Consider the following 22,180-nt stretch of genomic DNA (forward strand, 5'->3'; position numbering starts at 1 on the left):
TGTCTTTAGTGAGATGGGGTAGCATGAGCTCAGAGGAGTGAACTAATTTTTGGTTGAAATACGCCTTTGCCAATAGACCCTATTGATTAATTATTCAGGATGGGGCCAGTTGGCTATAAATACCAAGGTGCAGGATGATTATGCTCATCATTGAGATAGGTGGTTTACGATTTGACATGCTAGGGAAGAAGTGACCTGCTCTTTGCACCTTATCTAGAATCACAAAAAATGTAATCTACCTTTTTGTGTAAAGGAGTTCTATATCAAAAATAAATATTTCTTTCAGAAGAAATGTAAAAACCAACAAGATGAAGGTCATATTTTCCAGATGTCTGTCTGGTCCCCTGCAGCGCAGCGAGTTTTGTAAACTCCTGGTTCCCTTGATTCCTGTATAAAGTGATTATTCCATTCCATAACTAGGCAGCTGCATTAAAGTTAGGATTATGAATATATAGATCATTAGGAGACAAGTTTAATATCTCGTCCATCTGTGGAATTTCATCTTCTAGAGGCATCTCTGCCTCAAACATACGCTGCAGCAATGCGTCCACTGTTCGGTACCCTAAAAGATGGATGGATTAAGTTCTGCATGTGAAAAGGTTCTCCCATGTTGTAGACATTTAACCACAACCCTCATAATGTCTTTACATAATTGTGTAATTAGTTACATTACACAAAGCCCCAAAGAACTCTTGCAGGACAACAAATAAATCAATCCAAATGGCAAATCAATATCTCTGCTCGGGATGAGACATTTTAATTCAAGCCCGCTAGGAACTCTACCAATATTACGATATTACTTGCCACCACTGGAATGGGATGGGCTACAACTGGAGACAGGTATGGGACATAAAAAGGAGAGAGAATAGCATAAGCAAGAGAAGAACAAAAGTTTAAAAAGGTGAAATGGTGGGGGTGAAAAGGGCCTCTATGAAAGCACAAAGAAGAGGGTTTATGAGATTCCATTTCCTTCCCTCTCCAGACTATTTTTGTTCTTAGGAAGAATGGAGGGGGAAAATGTTCTCCTTTCCAGAGAGGCAGCAATTTTAGGGAGCACTGTATGGGAGTGAGAGTGAAACAAAACAGTATTAAGAAGATATAAGGGCTACATGACCAGGACGGTAACCTAAACATAAACTTACGTTTTGAAGCAATTCGAAACATCAGCCCTTTTTGATTTGCCTCTCCAAAATGACGAAGATCACTGTCGCCGTTTTCCATGTTGCCTACCAGGCTTCCTGAGTCTCCCCTTTATAAATCAATACCAGAAAAATGCATATTTTATAATATATATATATATATATATATATATACACACACACAAACACACACATATACATACACACACATACTTTTTTTTCCAGGTGAGGCAAAACCAAGATACATTCGTTGCTGGATTCATGTCCTAGTTGCCCTTAGGGAAAAGCTGAACTTACTCTTGCACAGCCATTCCTAGCTCCTGGATTTTCTTCTCAATGGCAGTTTCCACTTCACTCTTTTCTAGTGAATACTCAACAAAGAACGCTTCCAAAATAAACGCTACAAAAATACTGCAGAACACAAGGAAAAAAAAATATATCACAATAACGATCACAATTTATCTTTATGTTTTTTTTCTGGTTTCAGGTAAATAGGAATTGTATTTAAAAGGTGATCGTAGTATTAACACACACAGTGTCTAGATTGCAAGAACTTGCCATTCAACACACATACTATAAATGTATAACCAAGCCTAGTTAGTCTCCATGTTGGCCATGGAGGCCGGAAGGTTAGGCCATTGCTAGGCCTCTTAGACATTTGGATTTATTCACTAAAGTGAGAGTTTACAGGAGATTTGCATTTTAGCTTCTTGATGCCAGCATAGATCATGGAGGCACAACCCCAGAGAGCTTGTTGTGCAAGAAGAGCTTGGTTGACCCTGTGAAATGCATAATTAAAACTAGTGGCTTAAATACAGGGGTCGTAACTGTGATGGGGCCCATCTCTCTAGGGGCCTGGGTGACCACTTGTTCCTGTTTCCTCGTGCAAGATTGTTCTGGAAAGGCCCTTCCTAAACAATTTTAAAGTTGCACCGGGAGCCAAGAATTGAGGAGAGAAATCTGTAGGAGAGATAAGGGGGTGCGCACGTGTTTATGTATGTGAGCATGGATGTCTTATGCAGAGACGTATCTAGTGAAAATAGCGCCTATGGCAAGCACTGAAATTGCGCCCCTGTCCAAACTTCCACACATTAATTCACACTCTTTACTACCCCCTCTCCCTCCCTTGTCACTTTCTAACCCCTTTCCCTCCCCTTTCCCTACTACCCTCTTCCTCTCCCCCTTTGTAGTTCTCTCACCATGAGGTCCAGCGACGGGAGTCTTCTGTCTTCCTGCACTGCTGCGGTGCTCGCTGCTTCACTGCTGAGCGCCGTAATATGACGTCATATTTCGGCGCTCAGCAGTGAAGCAGCGGGCACCAGCGAGCGGCTTTTAAATGCTGTCTTTTTTTTTTGATGCGGGGGAGAACGAGAGGCACCGAGCCGTTGCTAGGCGTCCCTCTCTCTCCTCCGCATCAAAAAAAAAAAAAAAAAAAAAAAAAGACAGTGTTTAAAAGCTGCTCGCTGGTGCCCGCTGCTTCACTGCTGAGTGCCGAAATAGAACGTCATATTACGGCGCTCAGCATGAAATACCGGCACCGGGACGGAGGTAGAGGCCTCTTGGAGGAGAATGAGGGGCGCCGAGCCATTGCTAGGCGCCCCTCTCTCTCCTCCGCATCAAAAAAAAAAAAAAAAAGACGCCGTTTAAAAGCCGCTCACTGGCGCCCCCTTTCAAATGGCGCCTATGGCACGAGCCATAGCTGCCATACCCTAGATACGCCTCTGGTCTTATGTATAAGTAGGGGTGTGGGCCTGAATGTGCATGTATGTGTGTGTGAGAAGGCATGAATGTGCATGTATGTGTATGTGTGGGCATGTATAATAAGCATTGACATTAGAGAATCAAAGGCACAACTCTCCTGCCAAGTCTACCTTTAGTGAATGAACCCTATTTTAAACTGTGGTTGGGGAAGTGGTCTCCAGTATAGAAGCAGCATTTGGGAGGGCACTAATCACAGAGTAATGACTTTATGGGATAAAAATCACACTGAACAGGCATAGAGTAAACTTACTTGATGATCATGATGACGATGACCACATGAAATGCAACAAAATACAGCTTTGCTGCAGGATGGGTAACCAAAGAAAACCCAGTAGCCAGAAGTATTACTTTAAGGAACAATAAAAACCGATTATATGAATCATTACTCAGAATATATATGAATCCAGCAACACCAATCAACAGAAGTAAATTCCATGAACGCTTGATTCCACCAAACTAATTTACTTCCCTATATTTGTACCCGGTTTCAATGTTGCAAATAAAGATAACTCAAAGCTCATCATCTCCACGGCCCATGACATAAAAGGATATCATGCCACTGATTGACAACAGTAAGCTCCACGAGAACTATAAAGGTGGACGCAATGTCGTTGAAGTTATTCCTACAGTATCTGCCCTTGGCAAAGGCAGAGCCTTTTAATGCTGCAGCTCCACAGTCTTGGGCAAGAGGGTCTGTGGAGTTCTCTGGGAAGAACTGTATTTTGCCGCTGAAAATTTCCATTCCAATTATCGCAAATACATAGTATATTACCTATAAATAAGTAGAATTACAAGTTGTTAAAGTTGTAACTAAATATATATTCCTAAATATACACTTCTTAACACCGACGAACAGTTAGGATACCAAAACAATTTTTGTGTCGTTTTCCTATGTTGACCAAGGTGTAAGTTGCAAATATTCCATTACATTATTATGGAGCGAGCGAAATACTCCGTTCACACACTTTTGAAATGTGTAATATCAAAGGAAAGGAGCAAAAAAACAACAACCACAATTTGAACAGCAAAAGGGCAGTTGTACTAATGGAATGGTCACTGCATGCGGTAAAGTGAAAATTCTAAACTCACTAAAATAAGTCCTCCGAACGTCAGCATAGTTGGCACAATGTTGATCAACGTATTCACAATAACTCGAAATCTATGAGAAAAAAAAAAAATACAAAACGTACAGGTCATAGTTAAAAATATTTAAACAATCCAAAGTTATGTAGGAAACATATACACAGTACCGTTCAAAAGTTTGAGGTCACTTGGCTGTTTTCGTGGAAATTTCTAGCTGTAACATAATTGTATAGAGTGTTTTCTAATGATTATTTAGCCTTTTATTATTATTATTATTATCTTTTATTTATATAGCGCCAACAGTTTACACAGTGCTTAATACAATACATAAATTCAAGGGGTATGACAAGACAAGAATTGACAGACTAAGACAAACCGATACATTTGGTGGAGAGAGCCCTGCTCGCAAGCTTACAATCAAACTTGAACTTGTATTAGTGAACACAACGTGCCATTGGAACACAGCATTGATGGTAGCTGATAAAGGGCCTCCATATGCCATTAAAAATCAGCCGTTTCCAGCTATAATAGTGATTTACAATCTACATCTACATTGTATTTCATGTTATTTTAATGGACAAAAATTGGCTTTTTTTTCAAATAGGAGGAAATGTTGAAGTGATCCAAGTGCCCTCAAAACTTTTGAACGGAAGTGTATAAGCTGTACATTCTCTAAGCATTAGATTGTATAACCAGGGCTGCCATCAAGGGAGCACCACCAGTACTCTGGCCCCTGATTGGCTGAAACATTCTAAATACAGAGAGGCACACAAGGTGTGACAGTAGGAGGAGAATAAAGCAGGACAGTAGGTGGAACATTGGTGGAGCAATAGGTGGGACAATTAGATGGACATGGTGCAGGCACTTGGGAAGGATATGGGGGCTGTACTGGGCCCCCGAGATTACCGATGGCGGCCTTGTGTATAACAACTAGCAATGCTACAAAAAATTACAATTTTACAGCACAGACTAGTTTTTGTGAGAATTCATGCTACACAGCAGTGAATCTTAATTTAAATTAGAACAGTAACCCTAACATGGTAGCATGGAGTAGGTTGGCCTGTGAGTAGGTCAAGCAGTTAAGGCTTTTGGTTCTAGCAGCCCTAATTCTAGTGGCACAATTACTTATCACAGCCCTATCCTTAATAATTAAGCACAATTATGCATAACCTAGGGAGTCTAATATTTAAAACCCCACACGTGATTTCTGTATCACACTTATGTAGGTGAGGGCTCTAAGCAGCTGCTTATTTAACAATTAGTTCCCTTAAGCAGTTCAAGTACCATTCGGCACGTTCTGCTTGGTTTAATAAATGGTCAGCCAACTTGTGTGCTTCCAAGAGGTTGGTACTGTACCCTGTCTACTCAGAAAATGTCTACTAAATGTCTACTTTAATAAACAACAAAAACTGTCTGCGCTCAGTATACATTTGTTTTATTTGAGCCTGTGACTAGCTTAGCGCACCGAAATTTTTTCTTTTCCCTGTTTGCACATATTTGAGGTTGTTGGCTCCTCATCAGTCTGGTTGCAGCTTGCTGTCCAGGGGTTAAATGGGAGGAGGTTTAATTGCACCTCCCCCAACACATTAATAAGGTTTTGGTAGCAGTATAACCCCTTAACGACCTTTACCGTCAAAAAATTAAATAAGCTTAGAAAGTGATCAACGATCACTTTCTTCGCTTAAACGACATTACTGTAATGCCTCGATGTCGAGGCATTCAGCAAGGCTGAGATCGGCATCGGGGGCCATGTTTGGCCCCTCCCCGGGGGGTCAACAGCCGCCATACATTGTATGGCGGCGGACGCCCGTTTTAAAAGCGTTTATCGCCTCCTAAACTTAAATGGTGTCGCTGGAATGCCTCGATCAGGAGGCATCCAGCGACACCAAACACTTACCTCTGGATGGGCTGTGACCGCTCCGGAGAGCGGTCACAGCCGCAGCTGCCGGTGATCTTTGCCATCAGCAAGATGGCGGCGGCCCGGGAAAAAAAACAAGATGAAAGAGTTCGCTAGAGGGTCTCCAGACCCTCTAGAGAACTCTGGCTCCACTTGCAGGTTGAATACAGGTACTGCACTCAACCATGCAAGTCAATGGAGCCCAGCTTTCTAATCACAATGTGATTAGTAAAATATTCAAAAAATAAAAAAATCAAATAAAAAAATAATGTGCTAACATTTAAAAATAATTATGCAGTGATGTCACTAGATAAACCATCCAGTACCAGCATGTGTAAAAAAATATAAAAAGTATTAAAAAAATCAAATAAAAAAAAAGTTTATTATTTTGAGCAAGTGCTAAAATTTCTCAAAAATCTCAACAAAGAGTTAAAATAAAAGCACTTCAAATACCCAAGGGGTGTCTAATATATAAAAAAAAATGGCTCATGGGGTAAATTGGAGTGGCAGAGCTCAAAGATAGGGCATAGGTACAGACTGACCAAAATGGAAAAAAAAAGCGCACTTCCCAAATGTGGCATTTTAAATCTCAAACAACACGACAAACCCATGCATGTCGGGTATCACTGCACTCAGGAGATGTTCCTGAACACACATTGGGGTGTGACATATACCAGAAAAGTACAATTTGTGTGAAAAAAATAAATAAAACAAATTACTATTACAAAGTTTGACAAAGTGTAGTTGTATAATTGGTGCATGGAAAGGGTTAAAATAACAGCAATTTGAATACCCTGGGGAGTCTAGTTTCCAAAAATATATGGTTTGACGGGGTTAAAATTGAGTTAACCGGCTTCAAAGATGTTCCAAAGAGGAGATGGAGGCAGACTGACCAGATTTTTTAAAAAAGGTTTGGAAATCATAAAACGCTGCTTGTACTTATTGCCCTATAACTTACAAAAAACAGCAAAAAAACATAAAAACATTGGGTATTTCTAAACTCAGGACAAATAGTAGAATCTATTTAGCTAGTTTTTTTACTTGCTTTTTAAGGCGAGTAAAAGATTTTTCAAATAAAAGTCATAAAATTTGTTTTTTTTCAATTTTTCACCATGTTTTTTTTATTTTTTTATAGTAAATAAGATGATACGATCAAAATAATGGTATCTGAAGAAAGCCCATCTTGTCCTGAAAAAAACAATATATAACTTATGTGGGTACACTAAATGGGTGAGGAGAAAATTACAGCTGGACACAAGCACCACAAAAGTATTAAAACAGCCTCGGTCCCACAGGGTACAAAAAGAAAAAAAGAGCCCGGTCCTTAAGGGGATAAACTGCTTTGTGTGCCCACTATGTAGGAGGTGAGAGTCGGATCTCACCCTATTGAGAGTGTGCCTTGACGTGGCGGGTGAGCTTAATTATGCTTTGGCCAATTCATATAACCAAAACCTCTCGTTTATATTATGTTTATATATTTGTTGCCAACTTTATTAGGGTAAGAAGCGCAGACAGTTTTTGTTGTTTTTTTTGTATACATTGTACAGCCAATACACTGTTTTTGCAGCATGCTTACACCTGTTTGGTAGGCCTCATATTATACATTTGTATTATTTGAGCCTGTGACTAGCTTAGCGCACAGACATTTTTTCTTTTCCCTATACTTTAATAAACTACTATTAAAATAATAGTATTTTGTAAATAAAAAACATTCACAATAAAAAAAACATTTTATGAGAAAAAAAACAGAAGTGAAGTTCTACCTTTGTATACTGTCGATGATCCTGATTAGTCGAAGAACCCTTAAAATGAATACGATATCTAGGACCTGCTGGCTGTTATATTGGCTTGCTGAGATAAAAACATTATTAGTATAACATCCTTGTTGAGACAAATCCAGCAATAAAACAGATAGTTTGAGTTTTTGCTCGGAATATACATTCATGTAAAACGTCCATTTTTTTAATAAAAATGAAATTTTTAAATAGAGAGTAGAGAGGGCTATGGACCATCAAGGCCTAATTTCATTGAAAGCTTGGTGGCCAGTTATTTAATATTAATAACACTGTAGAGTATAATTGTGGCTAGCTATTTTTTAGTGGCTACATGATACATGTTTGACTGCTGTCAGATATTTTATGGAAAGCAAGTGTAGTATATGTTAGCATATTACACTCACACAAATACAATATTAAGTCAAACTCATCTTGTTTGCTTTAAATCATATAAAGGATTTTTCTCGATATATATTGAGAACAAAAACGTTTTGATGAAAAGTCTTTGCTTCTTAAATAAATCGTTAGTTAGTATGAGAAATTTTAGGGAGTAGAAACTACTTATCTCTACCAATACAAATTCCACAGGACCGAAGAGTCTCTCAGAGGTGGATAATGGAAATAAGATTGTGCAAATGTGCTTTGAAAGTTCTAATTATAAAACGGAACAATATCCATAATTCTGATCGGAGGATTTCAATCCATAGGTGGAGATTATCTTAATAAGCATAGTCTTTAAAAGTTTATGTTTAGAAAAAAACCTCAGGAGAAAGACTTGATTTGGGGCTTTAAAGATTTTGGACCATATTTTTACTGTCATAATTACTTTGATTACCTAATAATTTTATGTTTACTATCTTCTCCTGGCTAACTGGAATTTTATGGCAATTGCCTAATTTGAAAAAAAGTTATTTTTCCTTCCACTGAACCTGGATTTATATCTACAAGGACCAGTTGGACAACAGCAACTAGTGGTGGTAAATATAATGGTGCTCTATTATGCTGAATTTTGTCTGCTTCGATATAGAAGAGTTTATCCCTGTTTTGGGGAAATTATATGATATATTTCATTATTATATTTGATGGCTTTTGAGACTGCAGCTGATAACCCGTGATAATGGCAATGATGTAAAAGAAAAAAAAAAAAAAAAAAAAAAAAAAAAAAAAAAAAAAAAAAAAAAAAGGTATTTTTACCTGTAATTAAGTATATTTTTAATGAAGGTTGACATTATTTGCATCTATTAAAAATCTCACTAATAATCTATAAACATTAATAAAATACAGATATATCTGAGGGCTTGTCTCTTGTATTAGTACCATTGCTATGGACCAATATAGTGAGGTTTATTGATTTTCTTTTTGTTACCACCCTTATTATTGCTTTTTTCTTTTATTTGTTGTTGTTCGGCGGACTGGAAATTACCGTCTCATACTTGAGGTTGTCTTCTAATCAGACCTCAAATAGAAGTCTGACTACAAGACTAAGATGCGGATTTCCCGCAGCTCTGCAGGGGACCCAGATCCTCACAATCAAGCAACTACGGTAATATTTTGAAGTGCAGTACAATGGGTAAACAGGGCGTAGCAAGTAGTGCATCATTTTGCTGTCTGTATGTAAATTAAAAAGGGTCAATCGAGTTGTTCTAGATGTTGTATGTCAGGGTAGGTATTGAATACTTACAGGACTTCAGCACTGCATTGGCAATTGTGGCAACTAGAGCAGCAACAATGATGAACGTATCAAACCTGTAAAATCAGAGGAGTGAAAAAAGTAAGTACCAGCGAGGTGTGAATGTTAATATATTTTTTTTTTTTAAATGGGAAAAAGAAGAAAACCATTGAGGTATAGATCTTTAATATAAGCGCATAAAAGGTTATCTGGTAGTTGAAATTGTCATGCTTATACATGTGTAAAACTAAGTCAAAATGAAGTGTGCTTAGATTTTAAAGGAGCAGAGCAGTTACAGTAACTTAGACACTACAGCTGCTGACTACTTGGTCTTATATAGAACCTAGCCCGACTTGTGATTATTTTTAAAATTCCTGAAGCTCCAGTAGAGTATCATATCATGAAGATTTGCAAAAACAAAAAACAAAACAAACAAAAAAAAACAAAAAAAAACAGCTTACCAGTTCCAGAACTGGTTCTTGGCAAAAAATGTCCGGGGTTCATAAGTGTACAGCTTCAGAAGTATTTCTACTAAATATAATCCAAGGAATACCCATTCTGCATTAGAGATCAATGGGTTTTCATCATCCAGGGCAATAAAAATTGCATTCACTAGAATGATCACATCAAATGCATAAACAAATCCTCTGAAAAAGAAATGAATAATAAGTCACAATTATAAAATACTATTGATTTTTTCTTTTAAACAAAAATGTGTCTATTAAAATTACCTGCTGGTTGGATAAAATAAGTATATACAAGTAGTCTCAAACGTTCAGGTTAATATATGCAAGGGTAAAGTTTCAAGGGCATGTAGAGGTAGGAAGCTCTGTGTAGGAAAAGGGCTCTCTGAAACGGAGTAATTAGCCCATGATGTCAAGGTAGATGGAGTTCAAGAGTCCGTATTCTAGACGTGTCAATAATTGAATGTAAAATAACCACCAACGCTCAACCAAACACAGAAGGATGAGCCTTAACTGATGGTGCTGGTCATAGAGAGACCATGAGCATCACCGGTCACCGTACGCAACGACGCCCAGTAAGAGCTGCTCCCAAAATAGAGTGCACATCGATCATGGCACTGCCTTGACATCACTGGTAGACACATTGACTGCATACCGACATAATGTAATCAAGTCACAATGGACTTCTTACTATTCCCTGGGCCATTCTTAGTGACAGCTGGGGCCTTTACCGGAAGACCACTGCCTTTTGATCAACTCCACCAAGACATTTCACCAAGGTCTCTTCTGACTTTGTTATAAAGGAATATATTTTTCTTTTTGATCAGAAACAAAATGAACCAAACTGCAAAAATATAATCGTGCAGTGGGTTATATGACTTACTTGTGCCTGACAACCCTGAGGATGAAGCGACTTAAAGTAGATTTGTATAAATAAGGCATCCAGCTTTCAAAGGGGTGCATACGTGCCTTCATAGTGATCACCTTGATGTTTAGCAGGTCAGCCAGGCGCATAAAGGACTCCTTTCCTAGGTGAAAAACAAGACAGTTTCCTTTCTGATATTCTCTTGGCATTCTAAATGTACCAGAGATCTAAGCCACAAACATTCAAATAAATATGTTTTGGTCAATCTAAGCGTAACCGAGCAGGAAAACAAAAATAAAAGGGCTCAATATATACACAAATATATATATATTATATATATATATATATATATATATATATATATTTTATTTTTATTTTTTTATTTTTTTTTATTATTTTTCACTCTAGATACGCTGACATGTTGAAATGGTAACATTATATAATTACGTCATGTTCAAAGTCACCTATCTCTGCAGTATGGGTCGTTCTACTTCCAAAGTTTGTCTATAGAGATTTCATACACTAGTAAACAATGGGTTTATATAGGTGTATCATCTAATTAGAACAGGTGTCCACATACCTTTGCTCATATAATGTGTAATGTTTACAATATTTTCATCTATCGGCATGGAGATACCAATATTTCTCCCACATTAGGAACATGCTTTTTTTTTGTTTTTTTACTCTACTCACCAACATGCCCGGTGTTCTCATCAGCAGATACTCGCAAGAGCAGTTCTCTGTGGGAGTTACTTATGTCGGGTGCCACCAGTTTCACAAGGTGCTTCCACCTGGCCTCTGGTACGACAAACTCTGAACCTTCCTTCACTTTTACGGCACCAAAGGCCTCCATCATCTTGCGTCGCTTCATGTAAGCTAGTTTACGGATCTCATTCTAGAAATGTGTAATCAATCAAAATCAAGATTTAAGTCAACTTCTTGTACACATTTTGTCTTCAAGTGCTTAGAAAATGGAAGAGTGACAAACAAATCAGTGGAATTACCATTGTATCTTTATGGTTTAATTACATAAAGCACCCGAACACGTCACTCTTCTATTCTTTATATGTAGTGCTGATTGAACAATGGGTTGTAGCTTATTAACACTAATTGCCTACAGTGGCAGGTGAGAGGGAACAGCTACCCCTGTCCTCTCTAATGGGCAACTGGCCTCACTAGTGCACTACACAGTGGCCAATGGGGGGGTTAAACATCTGCACTGAAACTGACCCAGACCTCTGTAGAAGCTTTTTCGACCTGCTTAATGCAGAGTGTCAAGATATGACCTAATCTGAGGGAAAAGACAAAAGATGGAAAGCCTGGGGTGGCAGGTCACCTAGGACAGACACTCAGATAATTGTGACTCTACTACTACTGCAGTTTTTAGACATATGACCTTTTTGACATGTACAAATAAATATCGCCGATGTAGATTTGATGTAGCAAATCCAAACATTGTTTTTTTGTTTTTTTTTGTTTTTTAAAAGTGGCAAGGTAATATGGCTCAAATTATGTCACATTTTAAATACAAAAAAAAGTACCTTTAGATGTTTTCGGTAATTGTTATAAACAACTGCAAGGAAGACTGACATGAAGATGTAGGTGTTGAGTATAATGTAGGCTATAAAGAAAATGCAATACCACCAATGGTAGTCATAGGCCGGCATCCTGTGGAACACACCAAATAGAAATGTTAAGCGCCAATATATTCAGAAACCAATCACTGATTGACAGGCAAAAAGCATATAATTTCCTTAGGGTTATCTCAGAACGCTCTCCTTTTGAACATGTTTGTAGACCTTAAGCATCTGATAAGATCACATAGATCTTTGTTTGCTATCAACATGAATGATAAATACAAATAAAAAAAAAAAAAACAACAAAAACCCCCCACAAATATAAAAAATGTTAAGAAATATTTAAAATACTTAACATTTAAATTCAAAACAGAAAACATGAAATACGTTATTATAAATTGACAAAATATAGACAATTTCTGTGATAATTTTATTTTGTCTAGTAGACCAAAAAATTGATGATGTACGTACATAACATCTGGACTATTAGCAGTCGTTACCAGTACATATAGGTTAAATACACCTTCGAGGTAGTTTTCAAAATATGGTTCTCCTTCAGCCGTTTTAAGCTTTCTGGAAGAAGAAGAAAAATATATCTTATTTATAGCAAAAGAACAATATGTATATTCTTTATATATAAATATATATATATATATATATACATACAGATATACACACACACACCATATATTGCATGATACTGCAACAAAACAAAAAATGAAGATGGAATTATGCAAATCGTATTAAGTAAAGTATGCCATGATTTATTGGTGCCTCTTATTTTTGTATCTGTTATAATTAATTAAAATGTAAATTCAGAATTATTCCATTAGGCTAAGAGACAAAAAATATCAAGTAGAAAATTGATAATATAAAATAAAATTAAAAAAAAAAAACCCCAGTAAATAATAAACAGAAGTTCAATTATGTTTGTATCTACCTGGATCCAAAAAGTTTCAGTGCCATCAGAGAAAACATAAGAACGCTAAACAGGAACAGGAGTAAGACATAAAGGATTTCTGGTAATGTGTTGCGTATACTTCGGAATGCTCTGCGTATCTGTACAGAGTGAGCAAAAATAAGATATATATTTAAAAAACAGACTTAATGAAATCATTCTGGAACCAATACTCTTGGTTGCAAGATATTTTAGAATGCTACGGCATTTACATCTCAAAAAGATTAATCCTATGGGGCAAAACTAACCCACAACTGTACCGGTTATACTGGTGAACCCCAACCAGATCGCCCCAGGGTTTAATGACAAATCCAAAGTACGTTCACAGTTCATCATAGACAAAACTGTTTCAGCAATAAAGACAATCAATGACAATGCAAAAAGCTGTTACATATTTTCAAGGGCACTTGTTCCAATGTATTGCCTTAAATTTCTTCTCCATCACTTGATTTACGTAGTCAACTTAAAGGTGGAAAGCCATCTTTAGAACAGTAAGTATAGACACAGGTAGTAATAAATAATAAATAATAATAACTGCAGTATTGTGTAAATTTTTGATCTCTAGGAGAATCACTTTCTGGCGTGTGAAGGAAATTAGGCTAGCTAATAAACGAGAAGGGTAGCTTAGTAAAGGCTGTCAGTTTGAATGAACAAGAATGGCTTAATCGGAGAAACAGAACAAAGTGTTTTTCTTACCTGGCGACTTTCTGCAAAGTTTACCAGATAAATAGGTCGTAATACCCTTGACCATCGAACGCTGTGTACGTAAGCAATACTTAGAGCTCCATAAATGATCAAATCGATTAAGTTCAGCTGTCCGCAAAGAAAATAAAAATAGGAGATGTAATAAAATTATTTAGGCTTGATTCACATAGAGACACCGGGGATCGTATCTATAAAGGAATTCTATTTGTAAACCAGTTTTACGTCCATCAATCAGTGGGAAGATTCTATTGATTACTATTGACCACATTTGAAACTTTTTTATATAAAACATCTATATAGTTTAAGCTTGCAGTCAGAAAACTTTATAGACATACCCCATACTCTCACAACCTGTGTGCATGCACAGTGTTCATATAAAGTTTCATGGAAAATCCTGTTAAAAATCTGAACCTTAAGCCCTAGAGGCATTTCATAGGGTAATAAAGAAGCTGACAAAAAGTTCAACCTACGGACTACGGATTTATATTGTAATTTAGTAGAATAGCGCAAAAACAGTTTAAGCCCCGTTTAAAATATAAAGAATAAACAGAAATTCACTACATTTTTTTTCAAAAGCAGAAAAATTTTGCCTTCACTGTATGGACAGATCTACTTAACAGCACGGCAGGTATCCTATATAGAAAATGAAGTGAACGATGACTTACCATTATAGTGACCATAACGCATATGTTCTTTGTATCCTTCCAGAAGACTCTGCGTGGGGTAACTCTACTAAAGTGCACCAGACGACCAAAGAACGCCATAAGACATAACACTTCAACTACGGCCGTCACCTAATAACCGAAAAGTATTTTTGTTTACAAAAAAAAAAACAACCAAAACTTAGTTTAACACTGCAGGAGGAATGGAAAGACTGATCAACGGTAATAAGTACATAGCGACCTGCTTGTATATGGATGGTAGAAAAAGTTCAGTGGGAGCAGGGAAAGTCTCCCAAAATAATACATGACTGACAACAATGGCAGCCGCTAAGCCTGTAGAAAGAATGTTTTTATTGAAACAAGAGAGACAAAACCAGATTTTTAACCTACATTAGTGTCCACAGCACTGAATTGTATGCTCAAGGAGAAATTTCCATAGGACTTTCTGCTTTTAATACGCAATAAGGCGAGAGTGTTCATGAAATAGTTCTCTGGTGCAGCCATACCTTTTTTACAAATATAAATCCTGGTAAAAATGGTGCCTTGATGTATTAAAAAAAATAAAGAAATAATACTAATGTGTACAAAATAAGCAAACACTTTGGACAAAGAGCTATATGTCCTAGTATGTTATTGTATTGTGTTATTTTGGCTTGCTGTGCTCTTAGTCCCTACTTGGTGGATTAGCTGGGAATCAATTTGCACTTTGCCAGCTCTCTATTCTGAAACTCTTAGGATATTTAGAGATCTTAATCAGAGGCTATTTATTTGAGACATTGATTTAATTTAAGACAATAAAATTGTAGAATATCCATCTAGTTCAACAACATTACAACGTTATATACAGTGCACTATACATACCAGAAATGGCAGAGGGTAGACAGCAGGCTCTTCAAACAAGGCCAAGGACAAGTCCACAATGATGCAGAGGTAAGTTGCTAGTTGCATAGCCCAATGGTTGTAAAAATAATAAAGTCTACAATACAAAACATTTATAATAAAAATAAAACAATTCAGAAGAAATTTTAAAGGATTTAAGTTCCGGAGCACTGCTTTACCGAGTGGGTAATCAGAATGAGAATTTGTTGAACTAAATTTACCTCTTCATTTTTTTATTATTATTTTTACACAATGTAAAGAAACAAATATAACAAAAATGTAACTTAAACAACTTAAGTAAGGTTATAAAAGACTCATATTAAAAAGGGGTCTTTTATAACATCTTAGCGCTCTGCTTTACTCAGACATGGTGCTGCCATGGGCATAAGGGAATGGGCAAGCAGCGGCAGGGCATGGGATACGGAGCTAGGATTGCCCCTGATCCTAAGACAAGACCAACGACTGCATGAGCTTTGTACGCAAGTTGACATAACTGGTGAAATTATGCAAAGCCATAACATTACAGTCTGCTGGTTACGACAGCAAAATTGGGAATACTTTGTGTTTGCGGACTATGCCTTAATGGGCAGCCGCACTTGTATAGCCATTTTTTTTTAATTATTATTTATGATGAATCACATTTCTAATCCTGTTGAATTCAGAAGAGAATCTTTAGCTAAATCTCTTTGTGGGCATTTGTACACATGGACCATTAGTTGCGTGAAAATTCTTTTGAATACGTATGACAGCCATTGCGTTCGCTCACCTGACTGCTCGTGGCGACGTTTCAAAGGGAATATTTCTGTTGTATTGGGCATCATACACGTAGGCAGCCGCCAGGAGAAGGTTCTGATTAAAAGAAACATCAGACAGGGAGTCATGAATACATTAGAGAGGTGCAGTTGCCCGACTATAACTTACTTGCATTAACTGTTACTCTATTACGCTTCACAATTCAAGTCATGGAAAATCTGGATCCAACATAAAAAATATTGGGATTTATTCACTAATGGAAGGGTTGTCACCAGAGTTGTGTTTCAGCTCTTGACTTTTTTTTTTATACAGTATGAAGGTCCAAACCCAGCGAGCTTCTGCTGCAGAAGTTGGTTGGGAAACCCTGCATAATGTGTAGGTAAGTCAGTGAAACTGAATTATGCTTAAAACAGGGCCAGGTTGGTCCACCTAACTAGTGAAATCTGCCAGGTTTGGCTCTTCATAACGAAGCGAGGGAACTGAAACATAACTCCCCTCCAAACTTTCCCTTTAATAAATAAACCCCATTATATAGAGAAGAAAAAAAACTTAAATTGTTTTTTTTCAGATTGAGTAAAAGTGTTATTTGTGACATTACACACACATACTTTTTATGTGATATTAGGAACTGTACCAACAGACAACTACTGAAAGACGGTTATAGTTTTATGACAATGTGACATCAAATTTTAACATGACTTTTATAATAACCTCATTAATATACAAGTTATATCACAGTTAGTTAATTTACGCAACTCTTTGACATTAATTATGGCAGCTCAGATACTATTTTCGGCAAATGTGTATATATGTATTTTTTGCTAGGGTTTATTAAAGCTAGGGTTAGTTGATAGTCCAGCTCCCATAACTCCCAGCCAGTCTGGCATATTACACATCATGGCATTTGTTAGTTCTGATTTACAGTATAAAAGCACTCCCTCTTTAAAGGTTGGTATTTTGTTTGTGTCTAATGTTTAATGTTAGTGTTTTATTTTGGTTAAATCATAGTCTGTTAGTAGGACTTGATTCTGAGGTTGTATTACTTAATACATAAGAGAAATCAGGTAATGCCAGATACAGATGTGGGCCCTGAAAATAAACTTATCCGATAGAAACCAATTCCCTGTTTCGTTTATACTATAATCCGTACTACTGGACATAAAGGAGTAAATCTGAAAAGCCCTGACTCAATTTAGCAGTCAGGGCGACATGTGGTTGTGGGGATAGAGGGGTAATTTAGAGGTCAGATTAGATGACAGGTTAAGGTCAGTAGTTACATGAAAAAAGAAAAAGAAAAAAGGTAGAAGCTTCTAACTGCTTTGCGCCGCTTAGTTTGCCATGCCTTTTGCGCTCGAGGGTGTCTCGAGCAACTTAGTTTACCGTGCTTTTGACTGCCTTGTGCTCGCGGGTGCCTCGCACTGCGCAAAGGGTGGGAATTAGCCCTATAAATAACACCTGTGGAGGTGCGTTTCTGTCACACCTGCGGCGAACTGCTAGCTGTCTGCACTGACCTCTGTTGTAACGTCTGGTGAGCAGCAGCATAGCAGGAGAACCATGTTTTTGTTGTGGCTTTTATTGGGTTGCGGTTGCCCCTTTTTATAAAAAAAAAATAAGAAAATTAACCGAAAGGGGGTGAACCGGTAATATTTGACTGTCCTGGCTTTAGGGCGATTGGTCTTTAAGTAGTTAAGTGTGGTTGCAATCTGGGGCTTGGGCCAAGAGTGCTTTTTATGGTTACAAAGTTTTGTTGATGTATGTAGTTTATTAATGATACATTGTAAGCTAAATAAAAAGACCATGGCCTGTTTATCCAATACAAAGTTGTCAGTGTCTTATTTATTTCTAATATTAAAGGTTTATGTGAAAAAAAAATGGTTTATTGGTGTTGGTTCATAACCCTTACAATCACATGGTCCATAAACTCCCATCTGTCACATGGGAACTGATCACAGCTAGTCCTGAATGTAAGCCTCTGTTTAGATAAATAACGTTCGCTGTTGAGTAGATCCATAGGATATTTGTGTTAATCTCCCGCGGACACATCTGCTTTGCCGGTGGGGGAATAAATCCCTGAGTATGCACACGGTACAAAGTCCAGGAAGGGGATAGTATTGTGGAAGGAAGTTGAAAGGAAAGGCCGTTGAAATCTAAGTTTCAGCAAATTCCAGAATTCCAGATGAGATACCATCCATACCGTCCCTATATAACATTTTGGAAATATTAGTTTAGAATAGCTTGTCGAAACTTTTCTGAAGTTTATCTCTTACATAAAACATTAAGAATTAAGATAATAAAAAATATTTAAGGAATCCTAAACTAAAAAATACTCACATTAATGATCGTTAGAATTACACATATTTCTGCGGTATTTTTGGATGATACATCATACACGCTTCCGTATGAGATCCCCATTCCATGGCTATTATGTATAGCCACACGTTCAGTAATATACTTGAATTTTAGCATTTTCTAGTTTGCTAGAAAACTACATTTTTGATTCAACTCCAATGTTAATAAAAACATTCCATAAAGCAATTACAAGAAAAAGTGAATTCATTCTGTGTGTATATATTATATATATATATATATAGATATATAAAAAACCGATAGATTTTATATTAAGTTTATTTGGTCTCTATCTGCAGGTCACTTTAACCCTTTCAGCGCCAGAGAGACAGGCAAAGCACTCAAGGAATTAAAGCATAATAACCCAGTAACAAAAATAAAGCAAAGGAAAGGGATTAAGAAAAAGGAAGCACACAAAAGAATTGCTTTTAGATTCACTCCCGAAAACCCTATCCCCAGGATATATCCATCAAGGCGTTAATTAAAACCAAACTGTTAGTTGTCGCCATCTAGCATCGCAATCCACACTTCTGCATGGTTTAACACATTTATATCATTGCCGTAACACATCGATCATTCCTGGGAATTAACCACTAATCCCCCGCAATCCAGGCAATCTAATCCCAGCAAGCGTGCAAGCGCTCTACTCCCACCTCATCAGGATGCTCATCTTCACTCGAGGAAGACACTTCTTCAGATCTGGCATTCGCACTGCTAGTAACATCGCTTTTTGCTCCGGTTTCTGACATTCTCGCTCTAACTCATGAGATGAAAATGGATTCTTGCTATATTCACGGTATAATCTGGGCCAGAACAGAGTCCATGCGAGCGCAGCCCTTTCTTGCGAGTTATCATCGAGCAGTTAGTTAGTCTTCTAGCTGCAGCACAAAGTTTGGGAGAAGTCATGTGACGGAACGGAAACAGCTTGACAAAAATTAGGGAATAGCTCGGGTTTCACCTTCCACAGCACAAGAAATCCACTGCTGTAGGAGGCTATTTTAACCCTTTGCTACTTAACATTTTTAACTGGTCGCTTCCGATTTCCTGTTCCGAGACATTTTTTGTAAAATTACAGAATGAACCATTTTTAAGGCAGCTGGAATATTTTTTTAGAACTGGACATAAATGAGACATCTACAATTGCAGTTAAGTATGAAGTTAGAGGAAGCCAGTGGAGTTCTGCTTTTAAAGAGTAGGAAAAGGTTGGATTTTGAAAATAAACCATTAGAAACAGGGCTTCATCAAAGTTTAGTTTAATTAAGTACTATTCCTATTTTGCCAGGAACCTTCAATTGTCTTGTCTCATGTTAGTTAACTTTCATAAAAATAAATGTTAAATAACAGATTTGCTAAAAACATTTGTATAACATACCAGAGTGCAATTAATGTTTTGTGGAACAACAAACTAGGGAAATAACTCCATCATCCTCAAAGAGACAATCAGGAGCATTTGTAGCAGGTAATAATGACAATAATATAGGAGTAGAGAGTTCAAAGATATATTTAACCCCTTAACGATCGATGACATGCCAGGACCGTCATGGCAATCCTTCCCTTGATGACTGATGACGGTGCTGTCACGTCATGAGCTTGAACGAGCAGCGGAAGCATTCAGAGATTTTTCGCTGTAATTGCGTGGCTCGCATCAGAGGCAGATTAGTAACAGCAAATTGTGATGCTTCTGCATCACATGATCGCTATAGAAGTGATCGCATTGGTTGCAGTTATAGCAGTGTTTACAGACAAGGGCTTTGATGGTGATCTCTGCCCCTCTCTCCTCATTTGCATTTTGCGAGGGAGAGTGACAGAGAGAAGTAAATTGTTAATACAATCATGTATTTCATAAATTTTGTTAACCCCTTCCCTGCCCAATCAAGGTAGCTTTGCAGCCAGGGAGAATACTTGGCATCCCACTGATGTCCCTGAGCTTAAAAAAAATCTGGTCCTTTACAATGCTAATGGGGTTTGTGAAGAAACTGTCAATTTGCACTTACTGGAGCACCAACCCTACAAAACCATGTCCAGAGCAAAAAATGCTGCGGTACATTTTCTGAAGTGTAGACCCCCACCAACAAAACATTGTTTAGACAAGTCGCTAATGAATATAAAGGGCAGTAAGGTTTTAAACAGTTTATCCCCTCAGAGCGCTCTCGGTATGGTGTGAAGTTCTACAAACGTTGCGAGAGCGGCAATACCCTTGCCTTCAGGGTACATTAGGGGAAAGGTCACCATCTTGGCCCTTCTGGTTGTCCTGATTTTCTGGGCCAAAGCGGTAAAAGTGTCTGGGACCAAATGATTCCCCTGTTCCATAAAGGGTATCACTTTTATGTTGATAATTTTTACACAAGTGTCCTTTTACTGCAAATGTTATACTGCTTTGAGACGCTGGCCTGGGGTACAGTGAGACAAAATCGCTAAGACTTTCTAAGACAACTTGCACAGACGAGTCCTGAGACTCTGAGCAAAGGTGAACTGCTAGAATTAATATTTAAAGATTAAAAGGATGTTCACGTGTTATCCACCATCCATGACGAAGATTTCCAGCAGTCAATGTCCGAGGCACAGCGTAACCTATGCCTGTTTGTATTAGTTCATATGAGGCACATGAGGGTGTAGATTTTTCTGATCAGCTCTATCTTATTTTGAGGAAATCAAGAACCTGGTATAAAAAGGTGGCAATCTACCTCATGCAAGTCGCAACACTTAATTATTTTTAATTAATGAATTAGGTAAAATATTTTCCACATAAAATTCAACATAATTTATTTTTTAATAATAAATTATATGACATGATTAAAATAATGGTACCTAAAAAAAATTTGACTTACAGAACAACATTTGAGGAGGGCCCTGCTCAAACGAGTTTACAATCTAGAGGATTGTAATTCCCCATAAAGGATGAGAAAAAAAGGTGACATGTATCAGTGATAATATAGATAAACTCACTGATGACCACACTCCATCCAGCGCCTGCCTCTGCTAGTAAGTAAGGTAGTATAATCTGAAGGCACCTACACAAAAAAATACATGCAGAGCAGCAGCGATTTTAATGCAACCCTGTCTTTAATGAAGTTTCTGTCCCTTGGAAATCTCATCATTCTAGAATATGAGTGCCTAGGGTATAAATAAAACCACAACGTTGGAACATTGTGTATCTTTACAATATTGATCTTTCAGGAGGTGTGGGGTCATTACGAGGAGTATCAAGACTACCAGAAAATGTCCAAAGTGGTTCTGCCAACTTCATAGCTTTCATAATTTATAATAATAATTACGGTCATTTTTGTTTGTAGCCTGCTGTCTCTGAACAAACAGTGCTTCACATAGGAATACAATTTTAGGTAGATCGAAACATGGTGTTATTGTTTTTAACATGACTTATTATTTTGTATTTACTATTTGGAGGTGGTTTCTAAGGGCCAACACATAGGGGAGTTCATTCATTGAATGTAATGATATGTGCATTCTCTGATGTATTATTACTTACGTTTATATATATATATATATATATATATATATACCCCGTATATGTTGTGTAATAATGTGGTACTCTCATTTTGGTTGTAATAACACATGTTTGCAAGAGAAGTGACTTCTTGTAAGCAGTTTAACTGTGCGGCACAATGACTGGGTTTTAAGAAGCAGAA

The 22,180-nt window shown here is 37.3% G+C and overlaps 1 protein-coding gene across 1 annotated transcript; it reads right to left on the bottom strand.

The window, feature by feature from the left end:
• Positions 1-416: 416 nt before the first annotated feature.
• LOC149303344 (two pore channel protein 1-like) lies at positions 417-19,282 on the bottom strand. Its single transcript, XM_089481533.1, has 19 exons — positions 19,187-19,282; positions 16,201-16,319; positions 15,417-15,531; positions 14,559-14,687; positions 13,885-14,001; positions 13,171-13,289; positions 12,702-12,803; positions 12,195-12,321; positions 11,347-11,548; positions 10,672-10,816; positions 9,786-9,971; positions 9,337-9,401; positions 7,644-7,731; positions 3,990-4,059; positions 3,453-3,672; positions 3,151-3,241; positions 1,437-1,550; positions 1,143-1,249; positions 417-562 (listed from the first exon to the last, which is right to left on the bottom strand). The coding sequence occupies exons 1-19, from the start codon at positions 19,280-19,282 to the stop codon at positions 417-419; spliced, it is 2,358 nt and encodes a 785-aa protein (XP_089337659.1).
• Positions 19,283-22,180: the final 2,898 nt, after the last annotated feature.

Source organism: Sceloporus occidentalis, unplaced genomic scaffold (genome assembly GCF_023333645.1).
Source record: "Sceloporus occidentalis isolate IW3139 unplaced genomic scaffold, rSceOcc1.0.p SCAF_15, whole genome shotgun sequence".
Taxonomy (NCBI): Eukaryota; Metazoa; Chordata; class Lepidosauria; order Squamata; family Phrynosomatidae; genus Sceloporus; species Sceloporus occidentalis.